At 33.1% G+C, this 23,653-nt stretch overlaps 1 protein-coding gene across 2 annotated transcripts; it reads right to left on the bottom strand.

Moving 5' to 3' along the window:
- Window positions 1-3,405: 3,405 nt before the first annotated feature.
- On the bottom strand, window positions 3,406-22,322 carry LOC106663690 (FACT complex subunit spt16). 2 transcript variants are annotated; one of them, XM_014388729.2, is made up of 17 exons: window positions 22,110-22,322; window positions 21,941-22,033; window positions 16,627-16,788; window positions 16,262-16,558; window positions 15,583-16,185; window positions 15,349-15,519; window positions 13,011-13,209; window positions 9,894-10,092; window positions 9,265-9,829; window positions 9,080-9,211; window positions 8,851-9,020; window positions 8,597-8,777; window positions 8,280-8,539; window positions 7,603-7,662; window positions 7,421-7,495; window positions 3,812-4,006; window positions 3,406-3,745 (listed from the first exon to the last, which is right to left on the bottom strand). In XM_014388729.2, exons 1-17 carry the CDS (start codon window positions 22,176-22,178, stop codon window positions 3,739-3,741), a joined length of 3,438 nt encoding a protein of 1,145 aa, XP_014244215.1. In that variant the 5' UTR covers window positions 22,179-22,322; the 3' UTR covers window positions 3,406-3,738. The 2 variants fall into 2 exon arrangements, with proteins under 2 accessions (XP_014244215.1, XP_014244216.1); XM_014388730.2 differs by lacking the exon at window positions 7,421-7,495 and having other exon boundaries at window positions 22,110-22,317.
- Window positions 22,323-23,653: the final 1,331 nt, after the last annotated feature.

The raw sequence follows: 23,653 nt of genomic DNA on the forward strand, positions 1-23,653 counted from the left end.
GTGTGGAAAAAATAATAAAAAGGAGAAAAATGCCCATTTTTGGCATTTTCAAATTTCAGGACATTTTACGTTTCTCATCGTTTCTTTTATTATAAACTGTTTATTGAGACTATTCCAAACAAATGGAATGTATTCATGTATAATATGAATAAAATATTGAAAACTGTGAAAAATAGCAAAAAGGGGTTAAATGAGGCAAATACCCAGTTAGGCTATTCTGCATTTTCTAATTTCAGGACTTTTTACTTTATTTCATTTTGTTGTAAACTGTTTATTCAGCTTATTACAAAGCAATAGAATGTACAACACACAAGTTATATCGATAACTGTGGAAAATTGCAAGAAGCCCAGGTTTTGGCTATTTCGCAAATTCTAATTTCAGGGGACTTTTAACATTTGTTAATCGTTCTTTTGTTATAAGCAGTCAGCCAAGTCCAGACGGACGGAATTTATAATATGAATAAAATAATGATAACTGTGGAAAATTGCAAAAAGGAGCAAAACGCACAACTTTGGCATTTTCGAATTTTCTAATTTCTGGACTTTTTTACATTACTTAAACATTTCTTTTGTTACAAACTGTTTATTCAGCCTACTCCAGATGAATGGAACGTGTGACAAATATAATATTGATAACTGTGGACAATGGCAAACGGGGCAAACACCTAGTTTTGGCTTTTTCTATAATTTCAGAACTTTTTTACATTTTTTTACTCTTTTTCACAATTATCAATATTTTATCCATATTATACATTCATTTGGAATAGGCTGAATAAACAGTTAATAACAACACAAACTATTAACAAATGTAAAACATACTGAAATTATTAAATGCCAAAACTGTACGATTTGCCCCTTTTTGCTATTTTCCACAGTTGTCATATTTTCTTCATGGAATAGGATAAATAACCAGTTTATAAAAAAAAGAGACGATAAACAAATGTAAGTCCTGAAATTAGAAAATTCAAAAAATGGGCATTTGCCTCATTTTCCAATAAACATAGCAGAGACATGAACCCCTGGAAGCCCCATGTCTCCAGCTGGACAAAAGCAGTCTTGCAGAATGTATCCCAAGACAATGCAAATCTGCTTTCATCAGTTCAGTCTCTCTTGGACAAAAAATTGATTTAATTCCTTCAAAAGAAGGCTTTTTGGGAGAAGCAAACAAAGTTAGGGAATTACGGTCTCTTTAAGGCTCAAAATGAATGGCTAAAACACAATACTGCTGACAAATGGGATGTTGTGAAGGCGTCTACGCCCATTTGTATCCAGACTTGTATCTCAGCTCACAGGACTTTGCCAAAGAAATTCATTAAAAAAGACAAAAACTGCCACGCCATGGGTGAACTGAAGAAAGATGTCAAGAACAAACCCATCAAAATATATTTTTGGCCTTGTGACAATTTTTCAGCACTAAATAACATTAGTTATTTATTTGATCGGTTGACCGACTATGGCAACTTTGATTATGTTCGTGGGAATTAACCCATGGCTGCCGTCTGAGTCTGCGACACCGTTCTTATTTATTTGGCCAACTGTGTATTGCAGGGCTAGATCTCCCTGGTTTGTAAGAAATGCTCCAGTCTGTGCTATGACATCCTTCGACCAACTGCTTAATTATTGCAGAGTTGTTTCCCAGATTGGTGGACATCGTGTTTCTCCCGTCTGGGTGATTGTCCCTTCCAACTTTTTTAGTTTTTTTTTGCGTGGCCGTGTAAACTCATTTTTTTGTCTTATTTTAACTACAATTTACAAGACGGGGACTAGCTTTTGGACGTCGACAAAATTTTTTGGTTTTTGCTTTTATCTTAACTATGAGGTTGCTGAGTTTAATTCTTGCGCCAATCGATTAAACAATGTCATTTCCATAGGAAAACAAGTACAAATATGGCGAAAAAATATTTTCAGATTTTTTTCCGTTTATCTCGTAAAGTGTAAGGTATGTGAGCTTACGGGGAACACATTTACCCGATACAACACAGCAAGTATCGCAATCGCAACGCCTCTTTTGTTCTTAATGCATTATTTTGAGCAAAACCATGTAATAAATTGTTAGTTAAATTTTATGAGCACAACCATGTAATAAATTGTTAGGTAAATTTTAGGAGCACAACCATCTAATAAAGTTAGTTACCATATTAGTTAAATTTAATATTTATTTAGAAATCGATTAACAGTCACTAATCACCACACGTTAAATTTGTTTTAAATAAAGTTATTCCGGTGTTTTGATCAAATTTCTTGATCAATCAATCAACCATCATAATTAAATAATTTTTATACAAAACTTATGAATTTTTGATCTCATTTAACTTGGTTTACATTAAAGTAGGAATGTTGTAATTAATATAACGACAAAATTGCATATACTTAGTTTGAAATAAACTACAAAAAACGTGAGTGTCCTGTTCTGTTCTGAGTAGGATAGCGTTGCATAGCATCAGGCAGATGTGCACGGGAGTAATACAATCTTATGGTAAATTGGACTTTGGATTTGCGTCGGGTAGCGTTGCTTCGAGTAAGTGTGTTCCCAGCTCAATTCTTCTGCCAATTGACTTAGCTGGATCGTTTTCCATTGAATACAAGTACAAATATGTCAAACTGTAAGTATAAATTACAAAGAAAAATAACGGTGTATTATGGAGGTTGTTTAGTACACATTACCTTTAACATAGTGTAATTAACATAATCATAATTGGAACATTTTTTGCATTAATGTAGAGCATATGAACATTCGACAATTTGAAATATATTTAAATTATTATTACAAGGACAACAGGATTATTAAAACATAGAACTGTTATACTGAGTTATATATGTATAATAGCAACATGTTGCTAACTAAAATTATTTTGAACCGGCACACGGGTGGGCACTACTGGGTCTGTCTTCACTCGCGGGTCAGACCCAGTAGTGCCTGTGTGCCGGTTCAACATGAGTTCGCCAACTCGCAGACCAAACCCCATCATCTACTATAAAATTATTTTGCTATTTATTATTCACAAGTGGATTTAAATTTTAGCAGATAACTTTACTAGAAATAGCTATTATTTAAGGCATATCACGTGTAGTTATTGTAATTCAACAAACTGATCAAATAGGATGATGGTTGTTTTCTCTGATATCTTCCCTGTTTAAAAAAATTTGTTTACTAATCAGTGAATTTATGTCTTATTATGCAAAATTTATGTTTATGTTGCAAAAGAAATACACCAATGTCTGATCATTAAGAGTTGATCATAACAAAACAGATTACTTTTAAGAATAATATTATGACAACAAAAATTAATATTTACATAATTTAAAAAAATTAAAACTAAATTAGAGTGCACAAATTTTTATTATAAATTACGCATAAAAAAAAAAAAAAAAAAAAAAAAAAAAAAAAAAAAGTAAGGGGACTAATACTTTTAACTTCTAAAATGCCTATAATTATATTTAAGATATATATATCTTGCCTTCTTTCACAATTAATCATTCAAATAAGTATTAGAAAGAAATATTATTACAAAATGTACAAAACTGTTTCTAGTTGATATTCTTATTAATTATCTTCTTGATTTGGAAAAAATATCAATTTCACCTCCATGACAGGTGTTACGCAGACTTCCATGCTGGATAAAAATAACCAGATTGAAACAGTGGAATGACTGAAGTGGTGCAGATGTTCCCATTGGCAAGTTTTTTCACAGTTGCAACAATTTTTTTTGAAATTTTTTTCAGGTAATAATGATATTTTCACTTCCTGAAAAGAAAACAGAAAAATAAGCGCACGATGGAAATATAAAAGGAAAACAGTAGAAAAAATCACTTGTGCTTTTTAGAAGGCTGTTTGCTGGAGTCGTCATCATGGTGCCTCTTCTTGTCATTAGAGCTACTATGGTGTCTGCTGCTACTGTGCGACGACTTGTGGCTGTTGCTTGAGCTATGCTTCTTCTCGGTGCTGCCATGTGATGACTTGTGGTGGCTGCTGCTGTGTCTATCCTTATCTTTGCTCTTAGAAGGACTGGAAAATAAACATTTCATCAGTAATAATTTTAGTATGAAACTCGTTATTTTAATTGTTTTATATAATTGAGGCATTTACAATATTAACAAATTATACACAGAATCCTTTATCTGTCAAACATAACAAAATTGTACAAAACGTCTACACTTTCATATTAAATGTTGAATTATCAATCAATCTGGTTAGCAGAATGTAAAGTATAAAGCGTAAATTTGGTACTAGCATTTTAAAATAATATTTTTGATTTTCATTAAATGCAGAAGAAAGTCAAACTTAACAATAATGTTTTGTATATGATAAAAAATTTAAGTCTAAACTATTTTTTAATCACAAGTTTAAAAAATGAACAAACAGCATAAAACAAAACAAAAGATAGTACAACAATTAAAGAGAACAATAATTAATTCAATTCATTATGCTTTTTATCTAAGGTCTTTTATCTAAGTATAAGAGGTACAAATTGGTACTATGCATCTCTAATAGCCTCTAATACTTAACTCCGACTTTCCATCTTCACGAAGCATATGCGGGCGGGTTAATCACACAGATGGAAAGAGGAGTACCCTAATCCCAATCCTAATCTCACAATCCAGCCCCAATCTAAGGCGTTATGCGACCCAAACTGATGGATGGTTGGTACAGAAGTAATTGTACTAATAACAGAGCCTCAATAACTCCTCTGGTGCAGGCCTTTAGATCCCTCATATTCGTGGGAATAACATGGATGAACCAAGAGAAAACAAAAAAAAACACCGGGGGAATATGAAAAGGAAGACCCCAAAACAAATCTAGGGAAATCAAAGAGGGCTGCAAACCCTCTTCAACTCCTATAAACCAAGAATTGGAGGACAGTCAGATGTGGGGGCGGGTTCAGGAAAAACCAAACCAGAAGACGAAACCACTCAAACGGAGGTGACAGAGAAGATTGAAAAACTTCACCTCAAACCCAAGAAAATATCAAGGGGCTCAGAGGTGTAAAATTGCAATCAAATGGGCCATACATGGATTTGATCTTATTGTCGTGATTTTAGCGTTATAAAACCCTTAAATACTGACTCACCGAAATCGGTGTAAATTAATTTTTTGACTAATAATTTCAACTGTGTGAGTGACTTTCTAGAGCAAGCTTTAACATCATCTTTCTCAAGACCTAAGAGGCTGATAATTTGTTTTAAAGAAACTGTCAAGTGCATTTTATAACTGTATCAGTTATAAACAAATCACACAATTATTTCCATTTAAAAAATGAGCTTAATTTCTGACAAAAATATTTTATGTATTTTCTTACAGAAATCTTTTATATTTTATAATGGTACGTACATCGTTAAAAAGCTACGTTTCTCTTCTTTCAAATGGTTCATCATCATAGATCATCTTCAGGGCCTGGGATTTACAAACATTTTTCACATCTTACATGTATTTGTATAATCCAAACAATGTTTGTAAATCCCTGGCCATGAAGATGATCTAAATAAAAATCGAAATGGCACAATAAAGAAAATGTTTTTCTAAATCTACATTACACAAGACCGCATCTCACGATATCCAGATAATCATTATTGATAAATTTTTAAATTTATAAGCTTTTAATATATTTTTATTGCAATCCACAAATTGACAACAAAAAAAAATATTTGGGGACCTAAAGTGCCCTTGAATAATTAATTATCACAGAGATTCAAGCCTGATAAAGATAATGTATATACAATATCTATGTATATACATTCTCAAGAATACATACATGAATTTGAGGAATCGACAGAGATGAAGGTGATGTGATAGAAGTGATAAAAGTAGAGTTGTTAGTGTTGTTTGTTTAATATTGTTTATTCTTTTTAAAGATGCTTCTTACTAACAGTTTGCTTACTTAACTATCCAGATTTCAAGCTTAAAGCTCATCAGGTTTTTTTTTTTTTTTGGCGTTATGAACTATGCATATTAGCCATGTGACAATTCATATGTGTGTTCAAATTTGGGGGGGGGGGTTATTGTGAAAAAAGGGCCAGAGGCGACGGTGGCGTGAGAGTCTCTCATGCTAACCACTCGGCTACCGCGGTCCCCCATCATCAGGTTGAAGGAGTTACAAACACAACTCTCTATACGAATTGTACGAGTGAGATCGGCAATACAACATTCCAATGGGGACCTGGTTTTTATTGCCTTTTTGAATGTGCCAAAAAACGTGAATTATAATACAACTAAATATTATCTTAATAAATACTATAAGAAAATAATTTTAAATAGAGATTAATCTTTCAGTTTGATTTAAAAATCCCTCTATCTATCAATGTAAAAACATAATGACAACGTTTGTGGAAAGTTCGATTAATTTTGGTCAAACAGTTTTTGAGAAAAGTTCCCTAAAAGGGCAAAAACACCTTATTTTTGTGGAGGGGGAATGAAAATTTCATAGCTTCATAAATCAAATACGTTTAAATGTAATTCCATTTAAAGTATATGACCACATTTACAAAATAATATAAAATGAGAATTAGATGGTTCAAAAAGATTGGAAAAGCGGTAAACGAATAAATTGAAATTAAAATCACGAAGTTACATTTTATCGAAGTGATGTACTCTCATTAAAGCATTTTGACATGCGAACAGGTATACCATGCTTTTTGACAAATGGTCATCAACTTTACCTTTATGTTTTGAAAGTATGTTGTTTTAGGGGGCAACACTCAACCTATTTTTAATCCTTTGGTCAACAATCTATGCGGAATAAACAGCTAGACATCCAGATCACTACAAAACTACTTTGTGAGCAGTACTATCCTTTTATTGAATCATTATTGAATTGATATACTCTGTCATACATAACCATTTTTATTAAATTCAATTATACTTTTTTAGATTTTAGAAATATTTAGATTAGATTTTTTTATTTTGATTTGATTTGATGAATGTAAAAATTTTGTTTAATAATTTGACGTTGCTCATTTATTTTTTTTTTTTTTTTTAACCTTTTCTTTGTTTCGTTTTATTGTATGATAATACACACACAGTATAGATGAAGGGCATTATTTTATTATTATTGTTTAGTTATAATTATTTATTTCTTGGATTTTTAAATACCCTTTTCTTTGTTATAATTTGAAATATACTTGTCCAACAACACTAGGAAAGTGGTGAAATTTAACATTGTTAGATTTTCTATTGAGGTCTGTGAGGTGAGAACTTGTAGTTTGGTCATTTCTGATCATTTGAAATTATGGCGAAAAAGACAAAAGTGTCTGACAGTCAAAAATAGCAAGAATAGGTACACCAAAATGATCGGAAAATGGCCAAGGGATTTTTAGATGTTACTGGGAAACATGCAAAATGAGTAAGCACTGTCAAATCAAGTCATAAAAAAAAAGACTAATGGTAAAAACTAAAAGGTAAACTACATATCAAAATCAACAAAACCTGTGCATTTTCGAGGAGTCTTTCTTTTTACTTGAATGGCTAGATGAATGGTGATTGGAAGATTTCATTGAAGTTCTTTCCGTGCAAGACAGTAACAGGTAAAAATTAATTCAAAACTTGTTATTGAACATGGACAATGATAAAAATGTTAATTGCAGACTGTGGAGTGCAGCAAGTCTTACCTGCTGTGAGATTTATGGCCAGAGCTGCTCTTATGCTTTTTATCAGGGGTTGATTTATGCCTGCAACAAAAATTAAGACCAATTGTTTATTTGTTATAAAAATTTGTATAAATGTTTCTTTCTACAATTACTCAGAAGGTAAGATCATTCCGAACATTATTTTTATGTTATATGGCAACATTATTTTATTTTTTATTATATACTATCAGTGCAATTGCACTAAAATTTATTTAAATTTGTGCTAGTACTTTTTTTTTAGACACCTAAATAAATTCACTATGTTTTTATTTATATACAAAACAATAAACTTAAATTTTGCTGGTTTACCAAACCTACCTTTTCAGACAGGTTATTAAATTACCATTCAAATCATCCTTACATCTAAAAATTAATGTGAATTAATTTGAAATTGTTTTTTTATTGGACAAGCACTCAAGGGACTTTAAATCCTTCTGTTTACTGTTCATGCAGAAAGCGCCCTTTTATATAATATAAGCGTGATGGTGAGTAATTTTACACCTCAAAGTCCAAATCATTACAAAGCCAGTTGTGAGAAAAACAAAATCTTTTAGCTTTTGAACTATTGATTATCACTCCTTTATGACCATTTTTATTTACAAAAAGTATGGAACATATTTAAAGCAGAAAAAATATATAAACCAGGTCAAAACACTTACTTGCTTTTATCCTTATCGTGTTTACTCTTCTTGGGGCTGCTGCTGTGCCTTTCACCGTGTTTTCGTTTACGGCTTGAATAGTCGTCATTAAAATCATCGCCACGCTCTCTGTCTTCCTCTGCAGCCTCACGTTCCAAATCAGACCAGTCTTTGCCCGATTCGTCGCTACTGCCGAGTTCTTCCTCTGAACCGCTGTCTTCGGACGCTTCAGAGTAATCAGAGTCGTCATCGCTCTCCTCTTCACTAGCACTATCTGTAGGCTGTTGGACACTCCAGGTTAGAAAAGAGATTAGATATTTATTTTCTCTAACGTTTACCTCATAGGCATCATCCTCTTCTTCTTCATCGTCCTCAGCTTCTTGTTCATCATCACTCTCTGGGTCAAGGAAAGTCCAACCACCACTTTCAAAAAAGCCTTCAGGGTCATCGGTAATTGTCTTCATGATCTTTGTCCAGTTTAGTGACTGTATACCTTCAGAATACCTTATATCACAGGAGCTGAAAAAATGTATTTTTATTAATTACTAATCAACATCAACTTATTAAATTAGTAATAAAATATATATATTACTTCAGCCATTCTTTCACGTGATCCAGCATATTCATTGGAATCGCATTAACCATTGATACTTTCCTATGGTAATCTTTGAATACAAATATCATATCGAAATTTTTCAGGTGGAATTGCACTCGCTCAAAATGTACAAGTTCAATATCTTCTAAAGTGATGACGAATGGTGGCTATAATTAATTACTTTATTTTTGTGTGTTTTCACTTAAGCATATTTACATTAACATACCCATTCTGTCAGATTGACGAGGCACCCACTAGTAGGCTGAAGCAGAACAGTACTTCTAAAGGGGGCACCAGGGAAACCTAAATCTCTGAAAGGAGTATCAAATTCTATTTCATTTTTGGTCATTGTTTCAACCTAAAAAGCAACAAAGGTTAGAATAGGTTGAAAATTTTGTAAGTATGATTTACTTTTTCACAGAAGCTTTTAAAAGCAGTTTTGAGCTTGTGACGCAGCTCCCTTTCAGACTGTTCAGCGGCCAAGTCGTCTCTGTCATGCATGTGCTGGTGCTTGCCAAGATCAGTCGTTATCTCTCCGACTTCAGTATAAAACTGAACATCAACATGTTTCTTTTTGCCGAACATAATAGCATGTCTCAGATGGAAATGGAGAAGGATGATCATTTCACCATCGCATGGCTGGAAGAAGCCGTTCTTGATGTTGTTGTAGAGGATGTCAACCTTGTCCCCACGGACAGAAGTGTAGCGGAAGCCATTGGTGTGTGCCTCAAGCGAACCAGTCATCCTCTTGTTCACAATGTTAGGTCGGATGTACAAATCCTTCAGTTTTGGGTTGCCTTTGTTTTGCGAAAGGATGAGTATGTCCTGTTTCACAAGGTCTTCCTTCTCTTTTTCTTCTGCTTCTCTAGATTTGAATTTCTTCTGTACTTCTTTTATTATTCTAAAAGCATTGTTGAGATTTGTTGACGGTGCAGTCATTTCCCCCGGCTCTTTGGTATTGATGCTTCGGTATGTACTAAATAATAATGAAATTATAGTAAAAAAATAAACAGAAAATTTTTTAGGTTTAGATAACATACACTTCCTTCACAAAAGTAGCATCAGGCTGTGAAAAAGCTGCACCTTCATTTCTAGCCATTGTCGCCCCTGGATGAAAAAAGTTTATCCTCAGGTAAGTATAGTCTCCTTCTACGCTCTGAGATATGTTCTTTACAGTTGATATGTGAAAGGGCACCGGTACACCAAAAACTGGCAGGATCACCGTCTCATACTTCCTATCTACACATTTTAAAAAATAAAAATCAAGCCAATTGTTTGTAAGTAGCATGCATACAAGAAATTGTTAATTAGAGATAATCAAAAAAAGAAATTTTTAAGTTTTAGATCCAACTTTACCTCTTGGATCAGAAAAAATAAAACAAATAACAGTCAAATTAACATAGGGTGAAAGATAAATAAATTAACACAGAATGAAATGGTCCTAGAATGCCTAAATTTAGCATTATGGCAAAATTGCAACCACAGACAATCTAAATACTAAAACCGGCTATGTGTCACTTGATGCTTTTTTCCAAAATTATACCTCTGGAAAACAAGCAACCATTAACCTTTTCAGAACTGATTTTAGGATGCTAAAATTCTTTCCCCTGACTATATTCATGAACGCTATTATTATAAGTTAAGTTATTATTATAAGTTAAGTTTGTAAACTATTATACAAACAAATCTTACATAACAACTACCCTAAAAACATAACAGAATCATAAACAATTATAACCCTGCACTACACAAAACAACATCCTCCACAGTTCACAACCCAATCGAACGAAGACAAACCAATATACATGGCCATTCCATTTGTCCACACATTGTCACACAAATTAAGTATCTCTCCTCAGAACACATTAAAATAGCTTTTAAAAACCACAAAACAATACACATACTCTTTCCCAAAGTCAAAGGCACAACACCAACAGCCTACAAATCTGATGTAATTTATAAAATTAATTGTAGGAAATGTCCAGCTACACACATTGGAATTACATCGCAATATCTGGAAAAACGGAAAAAATAATACAAATATGGTTGTAAGACATCAAAAACCAATTTTGAAAAACAACACAACTTTGATTTCGACAAAATCTACTAAAATATTAAATTCATCTGAGAGTGACACACCAATTTTTGTGACTTTTCTATTTTCTTATCACTACATAGGTTACCAGGTGGCCATCGGCGTCTCAGTCGATGGGGAGGATTATCTGGGAAGGTAGTGGAACTGAGCTGTCACACCAAGGCATTGGGATGTGTGGAAAACAATTGATGGAATTTTTTGTAATAACGCTTCGCTATTTCTAGAACAAAGGGCATATTGGTCTTGGTGTAGGGTGAGGTTTGATACATATAAGAAGGGTTAAAAAATTTTTTGGGGACTTTTGATTGGAATCTTTGGATGCTTTGGGAGTTGGAATGCTGTTTTCATTATAGTTTAGGCGGGAAAATAAAATATGTTAATGTTATGGACAAAATTTTTAAAAATGACAAGGGGTTATTTTATTATTGTTTTATATCCTTTCCTTCCTTATCACTGATCCTGACCAACCTGTGTTGTTGCATTTCCTATCTACAAACAGTATCTTTGGACACTCCACTATCTTTTGACAAAATTGCCAACCACTATATTAATTCTCCAGTTCAATTATCATTGTCAAAATTGTAACAAATAATTTTTTATGCTAACTTTTTGTCATTTTTACCTAAATTTGGAAACTTTAATTTAGTTAATTCCTCAAATATAAATAAATAAAGTAACACATAATATGTAAAAATAAAGGTTAAAAAATAAATAAATAAAATAAATGCAAAATTAATGAATTAAACAAGTGTAATATATGAATAAATAAATTTATAATTTATTTTATTTATATATATACAATTTATATTATATATTATTATCTATATATTAGTATGTATCATATAATATATAGAAGAGCTCTTAAAATGAAAAAAAGACACAAGAATGAAATGACTCGTCATAAGGCCTGGGGAGCGTATAAGCCTGAATAAGGAAACTTGTCGCTGGGCCTCCAAGTCACTAGTTCGCCGAAAAGATTAAATAGGGATGATGAATTAAAATATAATAAGTATATCAATTCATTTGTTGAAAACGATAGCTGTACTCACGAACTGTTTCTCACAGTTATCCGGATTTTGAACCTTTAAACTCTCATCATCATACTGAATAGAAATCTAAAGTAAATCTGACATACTCATAGATTTTGTTCGGTTTGACGATAAGAATTTAAAGGTTTGAAACATACCAACGTAAAGGTTTTAACGTAACTGTAAAAAAGAGTTTTGTGCGTTTAACTATCGTTTTCAACAATTCAGCATGCAACTATGTGACACAATTTGTATCATGTATTTTGGATTTTGTTTTGGAGTTTAAGATTTAGTTTTACGTAAATTCAAGGTTAAGATTAAAATAAATGCAATAATGTAAAAGATATATCATTTAAAATTGTATTCCAGAAATAAAACTACAAGAATATGGCCAGGATGCCGAAATGTAGCAGGGAAATGACTATTCAATTGAATTACATGTCTTCAAAATAAATTACCTAATACATGTAATTAACACAAAATATTTTACATTTTATTTAACTTTTCTTTATCACAGTTGGTCAATAGAAAATTATAAATCCACTTTTTTTTTTTTTTTTTTTTTTTTAAAGGGTATTTCAATTATGAGGTTATATGAACTCTCGGGGTGATGGTGTTTTTGAAAAAGGCCCATTTGTAAGTAGCATGTCAGGTTTTGATTATAGTGCCACTAGATTTGAACCCAGGATCTTTACCTTACAGCGATGAGCGCTGTGTCAATACCTAAAGAGTTGTGGCCACCGACACCCCAATAACCAATGTTTTTAAAAAAGCAATACTTAGATGAAACCAAGAAAAACAGTCAGCAAAACATTGTGGAGTTTGTTGGATTGTTCTTAAAAATTTTAAATTTAAAAACTGTTATACAATCATTCATGAACACCTTTTTAATCTGATTTTATTTTGTTGCACGAATAATCAAAACTCGTCAATGTCAAAACCGTGTTTGATGGATTACTGTTATAAGAATTCGGGCAAACAAGCCACTAATTTTTGTTTTATTTTCTACAAGTTGAAGAATTTTAATTTCTCACCGACATATATTTTGAGCTCCTTGACCTCCGGCTCGTTTGGCATTTGTGATCTACTTTTATAGGAAATGTTGCTTTTGCGGACTTTTTCCTCTTGCCGCCCACCAGACTGTGCAGCCAACCTCTGTTTAGCCGCTTCATTCAGCTGAGCCGCTAACTCTTTCTGGTGCTGCTTCCTCTTCTCTTCTGCTGATGAATCTTGCTGGATTTTAGAATGCGACTATTATGGACTGTTCAAATTGTAGGGGTATTCACAATCCTTGTTGGTTAATTCTATTAAGTCGTGTACCAAGAAAAATGATGATGTAGATCTGTTTGAATCGGCGACTCAATATTGCTTGATCTAAGGGAGTTGGACCTATGTCAGTTGTTACGTCAAATCGAATAGCAGTGTAGTTAAGCTGTTAGAATTTTGGTAACAAACTTAGTCGGCATGACTTGAAAAGTCTCTTGTTTATTGATATGTATTTTTATTTTTAAATTCTTTAACAATTCAATGTGCATGACTCGAGTCGACGAGTCAAGCCCCTCTCTCTGAGATGTCAAGTTTTTATCCACATTTTAATTGGAAAATTATAAAATGCCCCCTAAACGGCTCGAACGGTTCAGAACTACCTAGAATATCTTATTGTGAGCATCGTTTCTGAGTCTCTTACGTTCAACCGCTAGACCGCTAGATAGCATAACAAACACATATCTATTTTCTATGCCACTCTTTTTCATTAAGTTTGACCTTTCTTCTAAATAATATGTTCTAAAATTAAAACTAAAGTTTGACAGTTTGTCTTTACATAAAACTAATATTCTTTATGCTTTAGTAACAAGGAAAAAAATTATTTCATTGTTTCTCTTCAACGTGAAAAATATTTTTTAACTTATCTACCTTGTCTCCAGTTTTGTTGAAAACCAACTTTGACAAAATACATAACTATAGAAGCAATAATTAATTTTATCTCCGTTTTCAAGTAATAGAAGGAATTCAGGATGGCTCAGATAAATATCTTTTTACAAAATTCATCAACTGTCTCAGTTTTTGAAATTATAATTTACATTTTTATTTTCTTATATTGTGCAACAATCAAAGTATTTTTTCCAAAATCACCAGTCGGGACCATTTAGGTGCAGCGACAAGTCGGGGCTTTGGGAAATTTTACAAAAACAAAAATTTTAAATCATTCAAATAATAAAAAATATGTTAATATTTATTGTCAATAGTTGTTTTTTAATTTTTAAAATTAATATTCTTAATATTTAATTTTAATATTTATATTATTTTTTAACTTTAATGTTTAATGTTTTTAATGTTAAACAATTAAAATTAGAGAAAAAATTGTAATGCTGTTTTATAAATAATTTTTAAATTTTTTTTAAAATTCATTTTATAAAAATTAAAAACAGATAATAACAACTGTAAATATTATAGAAAAAAATTAATTTTTATCCTTTTCTAATTCTTTTTTGTTCAGTATAGAATTATTTTACCTTTCACACATTGGTGAAGAAAGTCATCAAAATAGGTTTTTGAAATGGTTTATTAGAATAAGAGAATTCTAAATAATTCATGACTGACAAGTTGAATCATGCCAAAGGGGGATTAGACAAATGCGTTGAGTTGCGGGTTTCCCTACTCAGACTTTCACGCATATGGTTGGAGTGACGGTCTAATGTAAAAAAAAAAATGAACTTTTGAGTCATAAAATTCCGTACCTGGGTTATGGTCTCGTATTTTGGTCCCACATTGAATGGGTTAATTAAATACAACCAATATATTTTTTATGTTAATTTCCAACCTATCCTCATTAATAGTGGAGGCGTGGGATCTTCGACAAAATATGTATTTAAGTTCTGCCCACCTATCCTGTGCAGTTAGGAAGTTCATTACTTGACTTACGAATCTACTACTCTATCTCCTTCTTATCTAGTCAGTTCAGATATTTGTCTTTGATTAAGCGATTTATGTGCTGCATAATCTGTCCAACATTTAATGAGCTCGCTCTCCTTCCATTTTTCACACAAATCAAATCAATGTGAATGAAAAGACTGATTAGACATATCTTTTGACTACTTCTGGCATTTTGACAACATATTTCTCAAAACTGAAAAAAGCTTTACCAACAATAACAAATCTTCAAGAACTCTTGTACCTTTAACAACAGCTTTGGTTCTACTAGTCGCCACACGTGGTACCATGATGAAGACTAACATGTAAACAGAAACAGAAATTTAAAAAAAAAAGGGGGGAGCGTTTATAATCTACCGACCATTTTCGACTACAAGCGTTAACACCTAACACAAATTGTGAATACCCCTAGTAAATTTAATTTTTAATATTTATATTTACACGGAGTTTAGAATCGAGCACAGCAGTCCTTTTCCCTCTGCCAAGCACTGGTGTTGGAGTGGGTTCATTCTCTTTCTCTTCCTCATCTTCATCCTCTTCTCCATCTTTTAGGAAAATGCCAATGTTTTTCATCTTTTTTCTTGATTGGGTCAAAATTGTAGCTGGAGCATCCTTGAATTATAAAAATGTTATCAATTGTATATTTATATTTTAAATTATAATAAATATTTATACCTCATTGACCAAAACTGTATCACCAATAAATAAAGCATAGGTTTTGCCTTCCTTTTCTTTAGCATCGTTGTTTGTCAGGCCTGACAGACCTACATTGAGATTGTAAACTTGCCCTTTTATCACTGTGGCTGTTATTTTTGGTGCGATTGCGAGAGAACTCTCTTTGAATTCAATTCCCATGACAAAACCAAAATTTTTTGTCAGGTTGTCTATCAGACTCGGCTTCTTCTTTTTAGTAAATTCAACACCTGCATTGTACACATCACACAGCTTTGCCCCTGCCTGCAGTGTTTTCAAAAGCTCTTCCTCAAGTTCAAGTAGAAAATTGTAATTGTCTTGCACAGCCTCAGAAGGATCTACTAAAAATGTTCTCGCAATGTTTGAACAATAGCTCTTATAGCGAGCACCAAGCGAGCAGACGATTGCACCAAAGTGAAGGTTGTTCTTGTCACTAACTGCGCTAAACTTTAAACTATAGTGCCCTCCACTTTGTATTATAGGAGGATAGCACATATCTAAGTTAGATGGGTCAACATTTCCAACATATTTCTTTTCACTTAAAGCACTTTCTACACCTTCAACAAGCTTGCTATGTTTTACTTTCTACAACAACAATAATTATTACATAATTATTACAAGAAATTATTTTAAATAAAAAAATTAAAAAGTAAAAAAAAACCTTGTCTGAGTCAATAATATCCATAATTTGGTCCTTGAGATATTTATTGAAAATGTCTACAGAAACCTGGCTGGCCTTTTTGATCAGACTCTGCTCAGATTCCTCTTTGACTGACAATATGTAGCCAACTGCACCACTTATATCGACATTTTGAAAATCCTCATTTTTCACTGCTTTTTTCCATCCTTCAATGAACGAGCCGGTGAAATTGTCTTTACTGAAAATACCAAGCTTTTTACCACCCCTGCTGGTTTTTATTGTTTCAATTAGTTTCTTGAAATTAGCTGAATCATCGTTCTAAAAGAGTAATAGAATTGTTAAAATAAAATGCTATCCACTTTTTTTCTTCAAATTAATTCACTTACCCTATCCCTAATATGTAATTTAACCGAGGGTAAACCATTTTCATCCTTGGTGCCTTCAATTTGTTTCAAAAATTCAATTTTCTTTTTAGACGCAAGAAAATGAATTTCTTCCAAAGTCATTACCATGACTGTATCCATGAGTTCGTAACCAAACAGCCATGTCTAGAATTATGTCACTCATTAATAATGAACCAAAACAAAAGATTCAATAATCAAACAATTTAAGCATGTATAAATATTTTGCATAATACCAACACTGGTTTTAGATAGTTCCTATAATTTTCTGGCCAAAACATTGCTTGGGTCCAAAAAAATGCCCATTATAAAATATTAATTTAGCCCCAGTGGCTACCATCCTGCAAAGGTCAAAGCCCTCATACTTATCATGAGGAAAAACTCAATTTTTTGTTTTTGTGATCCTCTACCTTTCAACAGATGGGAAAATCAGATCAACCAACTAACCACTATTCGATGGTTGCCTTAATAGGCACTCACCAACTCGAGGAAACCCCCTCAGCTATAAACCCATCTATTGAAGCAGACACATCATAAAGTATAATGAGTGTTGTGAGTGTGTATAGAAGGCAATGTTAATAAATTAAAAATATAGAAAGGTGAAAGGGAAGAAGTTCATCGAGGAAGGAACCAAGAAAGTATAGGCTGCAATAGAAAGGATATAGCATTCAAATCAGGATACATATTAGACACACAAGAACTCTTTGGGGAGTTAAATATGAACCGAAGAAAGCTGTTCAAAATTCTCTTGAGTCAGTTATCAAACTCGCAGGTGAGTCTACTGTAAATCAAACAACCATAATCGAAATAGGGAAGTGTAATTCCAGGGAAGTCCATAAAAATACCAAACATTCTTTTTACGTTAATTACTAGAATGAAAACAACTAGTAGAAAAAACTAGTAGAATGAAAACATTTTTTACACAACTTGCTTCTAAAGTCTCCTTGTTCTGGGATAATAGAAAATTTCTCTGATCAGGCTTAATAAAAGGCCAGTAAAATATTAATGCATTATTGTTAGATCATTTACTTTTGAAGGCGGGTAAAAATAATTAATTTGAACTTATGGTCAAATTAATGGTTTGAGTTGCAAATAAACAAGCTATACTTAAGTATAAGCAGGATGAATCTACATGTACAAAAATTTTGGGTGTGATATCTGAATGACAGGTATTAACATGAACAATGTCTTTTAAGTTGGCATAAGTTGAGAAAATGAGATCCTTTTTTTTTTCATTGTGAACGAGATTTTTTATAGTGTTATGGTTGGTGCATTTGCACGTAAGTCGATTATAAGCTGGCCGACACAATTCCGTTGAAGGAATCACCCTTTAAAGAAGTCATAATTAAAAGTTCATGTTATTTTTTTGACATCTGAATGCAGAGCAACGACTCAAACCTAAGACCTTTACCTTAAGTTGATGAGTGCTTAAATCATTGAGTTTTGATGATGACCCTCCGTTAGGACTTTAATACAAAGCTTCACAATCTTATTTCAGCAATTAAAAGGAAGCCTAGTACTACAGGTTTCTTGTAACCATCTCTCAAACCAGTTTGTAACCTTTTTAAAAAGATGGTTCCTACTCACATTAATATGAGTAGGAACCATTTTTTTTTAAAAAGGATTGAACTCCACTCCCACTCCACCATTCATAATTGCTACCAGTTTGTAACTGTCAGATGTACACACGATAGATTGAAAGTGTTTCAACCTATCACAAATCCACCTATGACTAGGAGACCACAGTCTTCCAACTACGAGTACATCAACTTGTTTGTGTGTCAACAATGCATCAACTTTTTTTTAATGGGCAATGGAATTTGTACAAAGGTTTATAATAAAAAAATGTATGAACACGGCAAAAAGATTTTTTCATTATTTCAAATTTGTTCATGATTTTTCTGATATCATAAGGTTCAAAAATGTTGAAATCGCAGGGAAGGGATTATAAAAAATAATTTCAATTAATTATTCTTTTATGTAAGATCTTGGTTGAGATGAAAAGATTAGTGTCACGATCGGGATTGGAACCCAAGACCTTCAGCCCCATACACCCCTAACTCAGTCTAAACGATGTTGCCATAGCTCAAGTGGTTAAAGCAGCAGTGTATTGAGCCGAAGGTCGTGGGGTTCGAATCCCGCTCTTGACACTAACCTTTTCATCTCAACCAAGACCTTACATAAAAAGAATAATTAATTGAAAGAAGTAATTTGGTCAATTAGACCAGTGGTTCCCCAAGTGGTCCCTACGGACTCCCAGAGGTCCCCGGTATTCATTCAGGGGGTCCATGGAAAATTAAAATTGATTTGGGGGTCTCTGAACAACGTCAGGGGGTCCGCGCAAGGTTTAATATAAAATAATATAATATAAATAATAATATAAAATTATTCTAAAAGTGCATGTTTAAATTGATTTTATGTGTTCTTTCATTCAGTGTTGGAATTCCTGGAAACCAAAGACAATAATTTGCGACACAATTTAATTAACTCAAAAAATGACATAGCCTATATGTCTTATTTATTTGCCAAATTTAACAAAACTAATTTGAAACTACAAGGTGACCAATTAAATTTAATCAAAACTAAAAGCGTAATATCTGCTTTTGCTGCAAAACTGTTTCTTTATAAACAAAACTTGGGAAGAGGAGATTGCTCTCAGTTTCCAAATCTTTTGAAATTGCAAATTAGAGATGAAGATTTGCTTGCTTACTGTCAACACTTAACGTTCTTCATACAGACCTGAACCAAAGATTTGAAGACATTCTTCCCTTGGATATTCCCGACTGGGTGTTGAACCCTTTTGCGCATGGACAAACTCAGATCCCAAACACAGATGAATCCATACTAATACAGGAGCAGCCTATTGAAATATCCACAAATGAGGAACTTAAACCAATGTTTGAACAAGGATACCACAAATTCTGGTTATAAAAACAGATCCCAATTTAATATCCTGCATTATGGGTTACTGTACAGAAGTTGTTGACTGCTTTCCCGTCTTTCTATTTGGTAGAACGTGGATTCAGTGCCATTATGAACCTCATCACAAAAGAAAGAAACCAATTAGAAATTAACATCTCATCACGTTCATCCAAGTCATTAATTTTTTTATATTTTATTTAAAAAAAAAAGTAATTTATATATATTTATAATTTCAAAAATACTTCTTGGGCAATTTTTGACTATGAAAAGGGGTCCATGGGTCAAAAAAGTTTAGGAACCACTGAATTAGACTAAGCATAAATGGATTAATAAAACATAATGCAGTTTTATTTATTTATTTTTGGAATAATAACGAAGTCAAAACTGGAATATTATTTGTCGATAATGGTCAGTTGGTTATTTATTCCAACAAGCCACTATTCCCAATCAGACACTGCCTAGTACATAGTCATCATATGTGTTTGACACAATTCACGACCAATCCAAAACCATTTAAAAATAATTGGTAACAATGTATGTAGTGTTTAAGGACCGTTAGTTAATGATTATTTGGAGATCGTGAGATGCGGTTTGGTGTGGCGTAGGTTCAGAAAAATATTTTCTTAATCGAGCCAACGTTTCAACCTTTATTGAGATCATCTCCAGGGCGTTGGATTTATAAAAATTATTTAAATCACACAAATATATATAGGATGTGAAAAAATCAATTTTAGACTCAATCAAAGTATCTGTACTCACTCAAGGTGTTTGTTTTCTGTGTAGATGTGTCATTATTGTGTCATGTTGAGAGTGCCAGTGAGATATTGATGTTTTATGTTTATATACGTTGAATTTTGAAGGTGTGGGGAAGGAAGTTGGGATAGAAAAACCATTTTTTATATGAGAAATCAGCTTCTTTGAGGTGAAAGGAGCCGACAATGGGAAAGAATAGGTAATGGTTCAGCCTGATTATCCTGTCAAAATTATATAGACGGGGATAATTAAGGAAAGGGAAGCCAAATAGTTGCAGAATTAGACTATGTAGAAATGTTTGATGCGAGGAATGTAATGTTTGTTTTATGTTATATTATACGTTATGTGTGATGTGATGATGATATATGTATGTCATTTATATTGAATTTAATTATTGATATTAGCATAGCTGCGACTGAGTTTACATGTGTCTGTTCTGTAATTGATGTTGTGTTTATCTGTATTGATGTACACCATTTCCAAAAAATATATGTATTTGTATAATTTAAATAATTCACTAATTTCGTGGTCCGCTTGACCAATTAATACATTACAATTAATTAAGGTTTTTAGTTGAGATGAAAAAAAGTTAATGGCACAAGAGGGATTCGAAACCACGTCCTTCGGCTAGATACGCCACTGCTCTACCACCTGAGCTATCGTGACCTCGATCCACTCGGACATCAACTCCCCATCTCAACCCCAGCAACGTAGAGCAGCGGCGTATCTAGCCGAAGGTCGTGGGTTCGAATCCCTCTCGTGCCATTAACTTTTTTTCATCTCAACTAAAAACCTTAATTAATTGTATTTTAAACAATGTTTATAAATCCCAGGCCCTGAAGACGATCTCAATAAAGATCAAAACGTTGACACGATAAAGAAAATGTTTTTCTAAACCTACGTCACACCAGACTGCATCTCACAATCTCCAAATAATCCACATAATAATAGTGTTGACAGTTAAAAATTAATTTTTAACGGGGTTGTGTCCCCGTTGCTGTCAAAGGAGATATTTACTTGCAGATAATTACATTCATCAGTGCTGGGGATAGAATCGATAATATGGTTGCCAGTTATGTAGCAGTACAAGAGCAGTGATCATATCAACCCCCAGTATGCGAGTATTTTTTTTTTAAGAAAAAAAAATCCTAAGTATACTGAATTCAGTTCTGCAGGTTTAAAACCTGAGACTTTCCTTACATTGCTGAGTCACTGTGTCAACCGTGTCGCACAGATCCTTCAAAAATTTTGGAGGAAGAAACCTTATGACAAATAATAATGGTTTTAATATTTACATGCTGTTTCCATGATACAGTTTTCCTCCTAGTCATTTTGATAGGTACAATACTGCGTGTACATAATGCAATATGTGGATCACGTTATACATGTACAGTGCGTGTTGTAGGCAATGTATGAATGTACTGCTCGTACAGAACATGATCAGTGTGTGTTATATCACTCAGACGTCTGTGATGTTACCCTAGATAGTATGATAGAAGGCACGTAATGTAAAGGTATGGGACTTAGGGAGAAAATACGGGTGGCTTTAACGAGCGTGAAAATAGATTAACGAAACGGGAGAATTTAGCGGGTTTAGGTTAAATTTAAAAATTATGCCGAGTACCTGTAGGGCTGTAGACTTGCTGTAGACGATGTCGTCGTTGGAGCCGATGGCCGAGACGATTGCGTCCACTTCTGGAAAGCCGTCGGTGCCAGACTGGAAAGAAGAAACGGTCAAAACTCGTCTCGGCTTGTCCGGGCGTGTAGCGTGCCCGTCCCTCGAATACAGTTACCTTGTAGGCTTTGTGGAGACGAGAGATCCTCCTGTGGAAGGCGTCTTTGTCCAACGTCAGATTGGCCATGGTGCGGGCACGCTCGGGACGGGTTCAGAGACGATGTGCGCCCGGTATGGAGAACGGGCGGTAAGTGCGAAGAAGGAAAGACCGCGAGCGGACGACAACAAAGGCAATCCAGCATCGACTATCGGATTACGAACCGACGAGGAGCTGCCGTATCGTTGAAAGTTGAAACGCCATCAAAAGTATTGAGGACAATGATTATGTATTATGATTATTGGGAGATGGTGAGATGCGATCTGGTGTGACGTAGGTTTTAGAAAAACATTTTCTTTATCGTACCAACATTTCGATCTTTACTGAGATCATCTTCAGGGCCTGGGATTTATAAACATTGTTTGAATTTACAAATACATGTAGGATGTAGAAAAAAATATGAATTTATACAATGCTGGAAAATTTTGGATTAAAAAAAACATTTTTTTGAATTTATACAATGCTAGAAAATTTTAGATTAAAAAGGAATGAATTTATACAATGCTAGAAAATTTTAGATTCAGTCAAAGTATTCATACTCACTCAAAGTGTTGGTTTTCCATGTAGATGTCTTATAAGCATAACTTTGATTGAATCTAAAATTGTCTAGCATTATATAAATTCATTTTTTTTCATTCTAAAATTTTCTAGCATTGTATAAATTTTTAAAAAAAATTTAAATCCAAAATTTCTAGCTTGTATAAATTTATATTTTTTACACATCCTACATGTATTTGTAAAATTTAAACAATATTTATAAATCCCAGGCCCTGAAGATGATCTCTATAAAGTTTGAACGTTGGCACGATAAAGAAAATGTTTTTCTAAAATGTACATCATACCAGACCGCATCTCACGATCTCCGAATAATCATTGACTAACGGTCACTAAACACCACACATTATGTATTATGCACATTGTATCGTTCTTCTCCCACTAGCTTAAAATATATATTATATTTTTTATTTATTTATTTACAGCTCTACAGGACAATTTACCAATATAATTATCGCCATTGTAATTAATATTAGGCTTCAATACTATAATTTTTTATAAAAATAACTGATAATTCTAGTGGAATGGCTATGAAATGAACGGGTGTGTAATTTCTTCCTTTTTTTATAGGCGATCATCCCCTATTATTTGCTTGTATATTTTATTTATTTAAAATTCTTTTTTTCTTTCTTCTTCCTTATTAAATTAATTAATTACTTCCCTTCTTTGCTTTTCAATTTATTCATTTTGTTTATTTGCTTACTATTTCATGATTTATTTTGTGGAGAGAGTGGTGGCTTCACCCCAAGGCCCAAATGAAGCAGCCTCAAAAAGGGACCAGGAAAAAGGGCGTCGCACGAGACGAGTCCCAGGTTTTGAACTTTAGTTTGGTATGTTTTTAACACTGCTCGATGGACGAGATGCTGCCTGCAATACCACCAGCCAAACCCTCAAAGCTGTTGCCCTTTTATGTCCCCCCCCCCCATTAAATAGTCATGTGTTCTGTGAAT

Source organism: Cimex lectularius, unplaced genomic scaffold (assembly GCF_000648675.2).
Source record: "Cimex lectularius strain Harlan isolate CLEC.00 unplaced genomic scaffold, Clec_2.1 scaffold100, whole genome shotgun sequence".
Lineage (NCBI taxonomy): Eukaryota > Metazoa > Arthropoda > Insecta > Hemiptera > Cimicidae > Cimex > Cimex lectularius.

Coding starts and splice junctions, on each gene's coding strand:
- LOC106663690 (XM_014388729.2), bottom strand. CDS start 22,178: ATGGCCAATCTGACGTTGGACAAAGACGCCTTCCACAGGAGGATCTCT. Junction 9,830..9,893: donor GCTACTTTTGTGAAGGAAGT/GTATGTTATCTA, acceptor ATTATTATTTAG/TACATACCGAAGCATCAATA. Junction 9,021..9,079: donor TCGTCAATCTGACAGAATGG/GTATGTTAATGT, acceptor AATTAATTATAG/CCACCATTCGTCATCACTTT.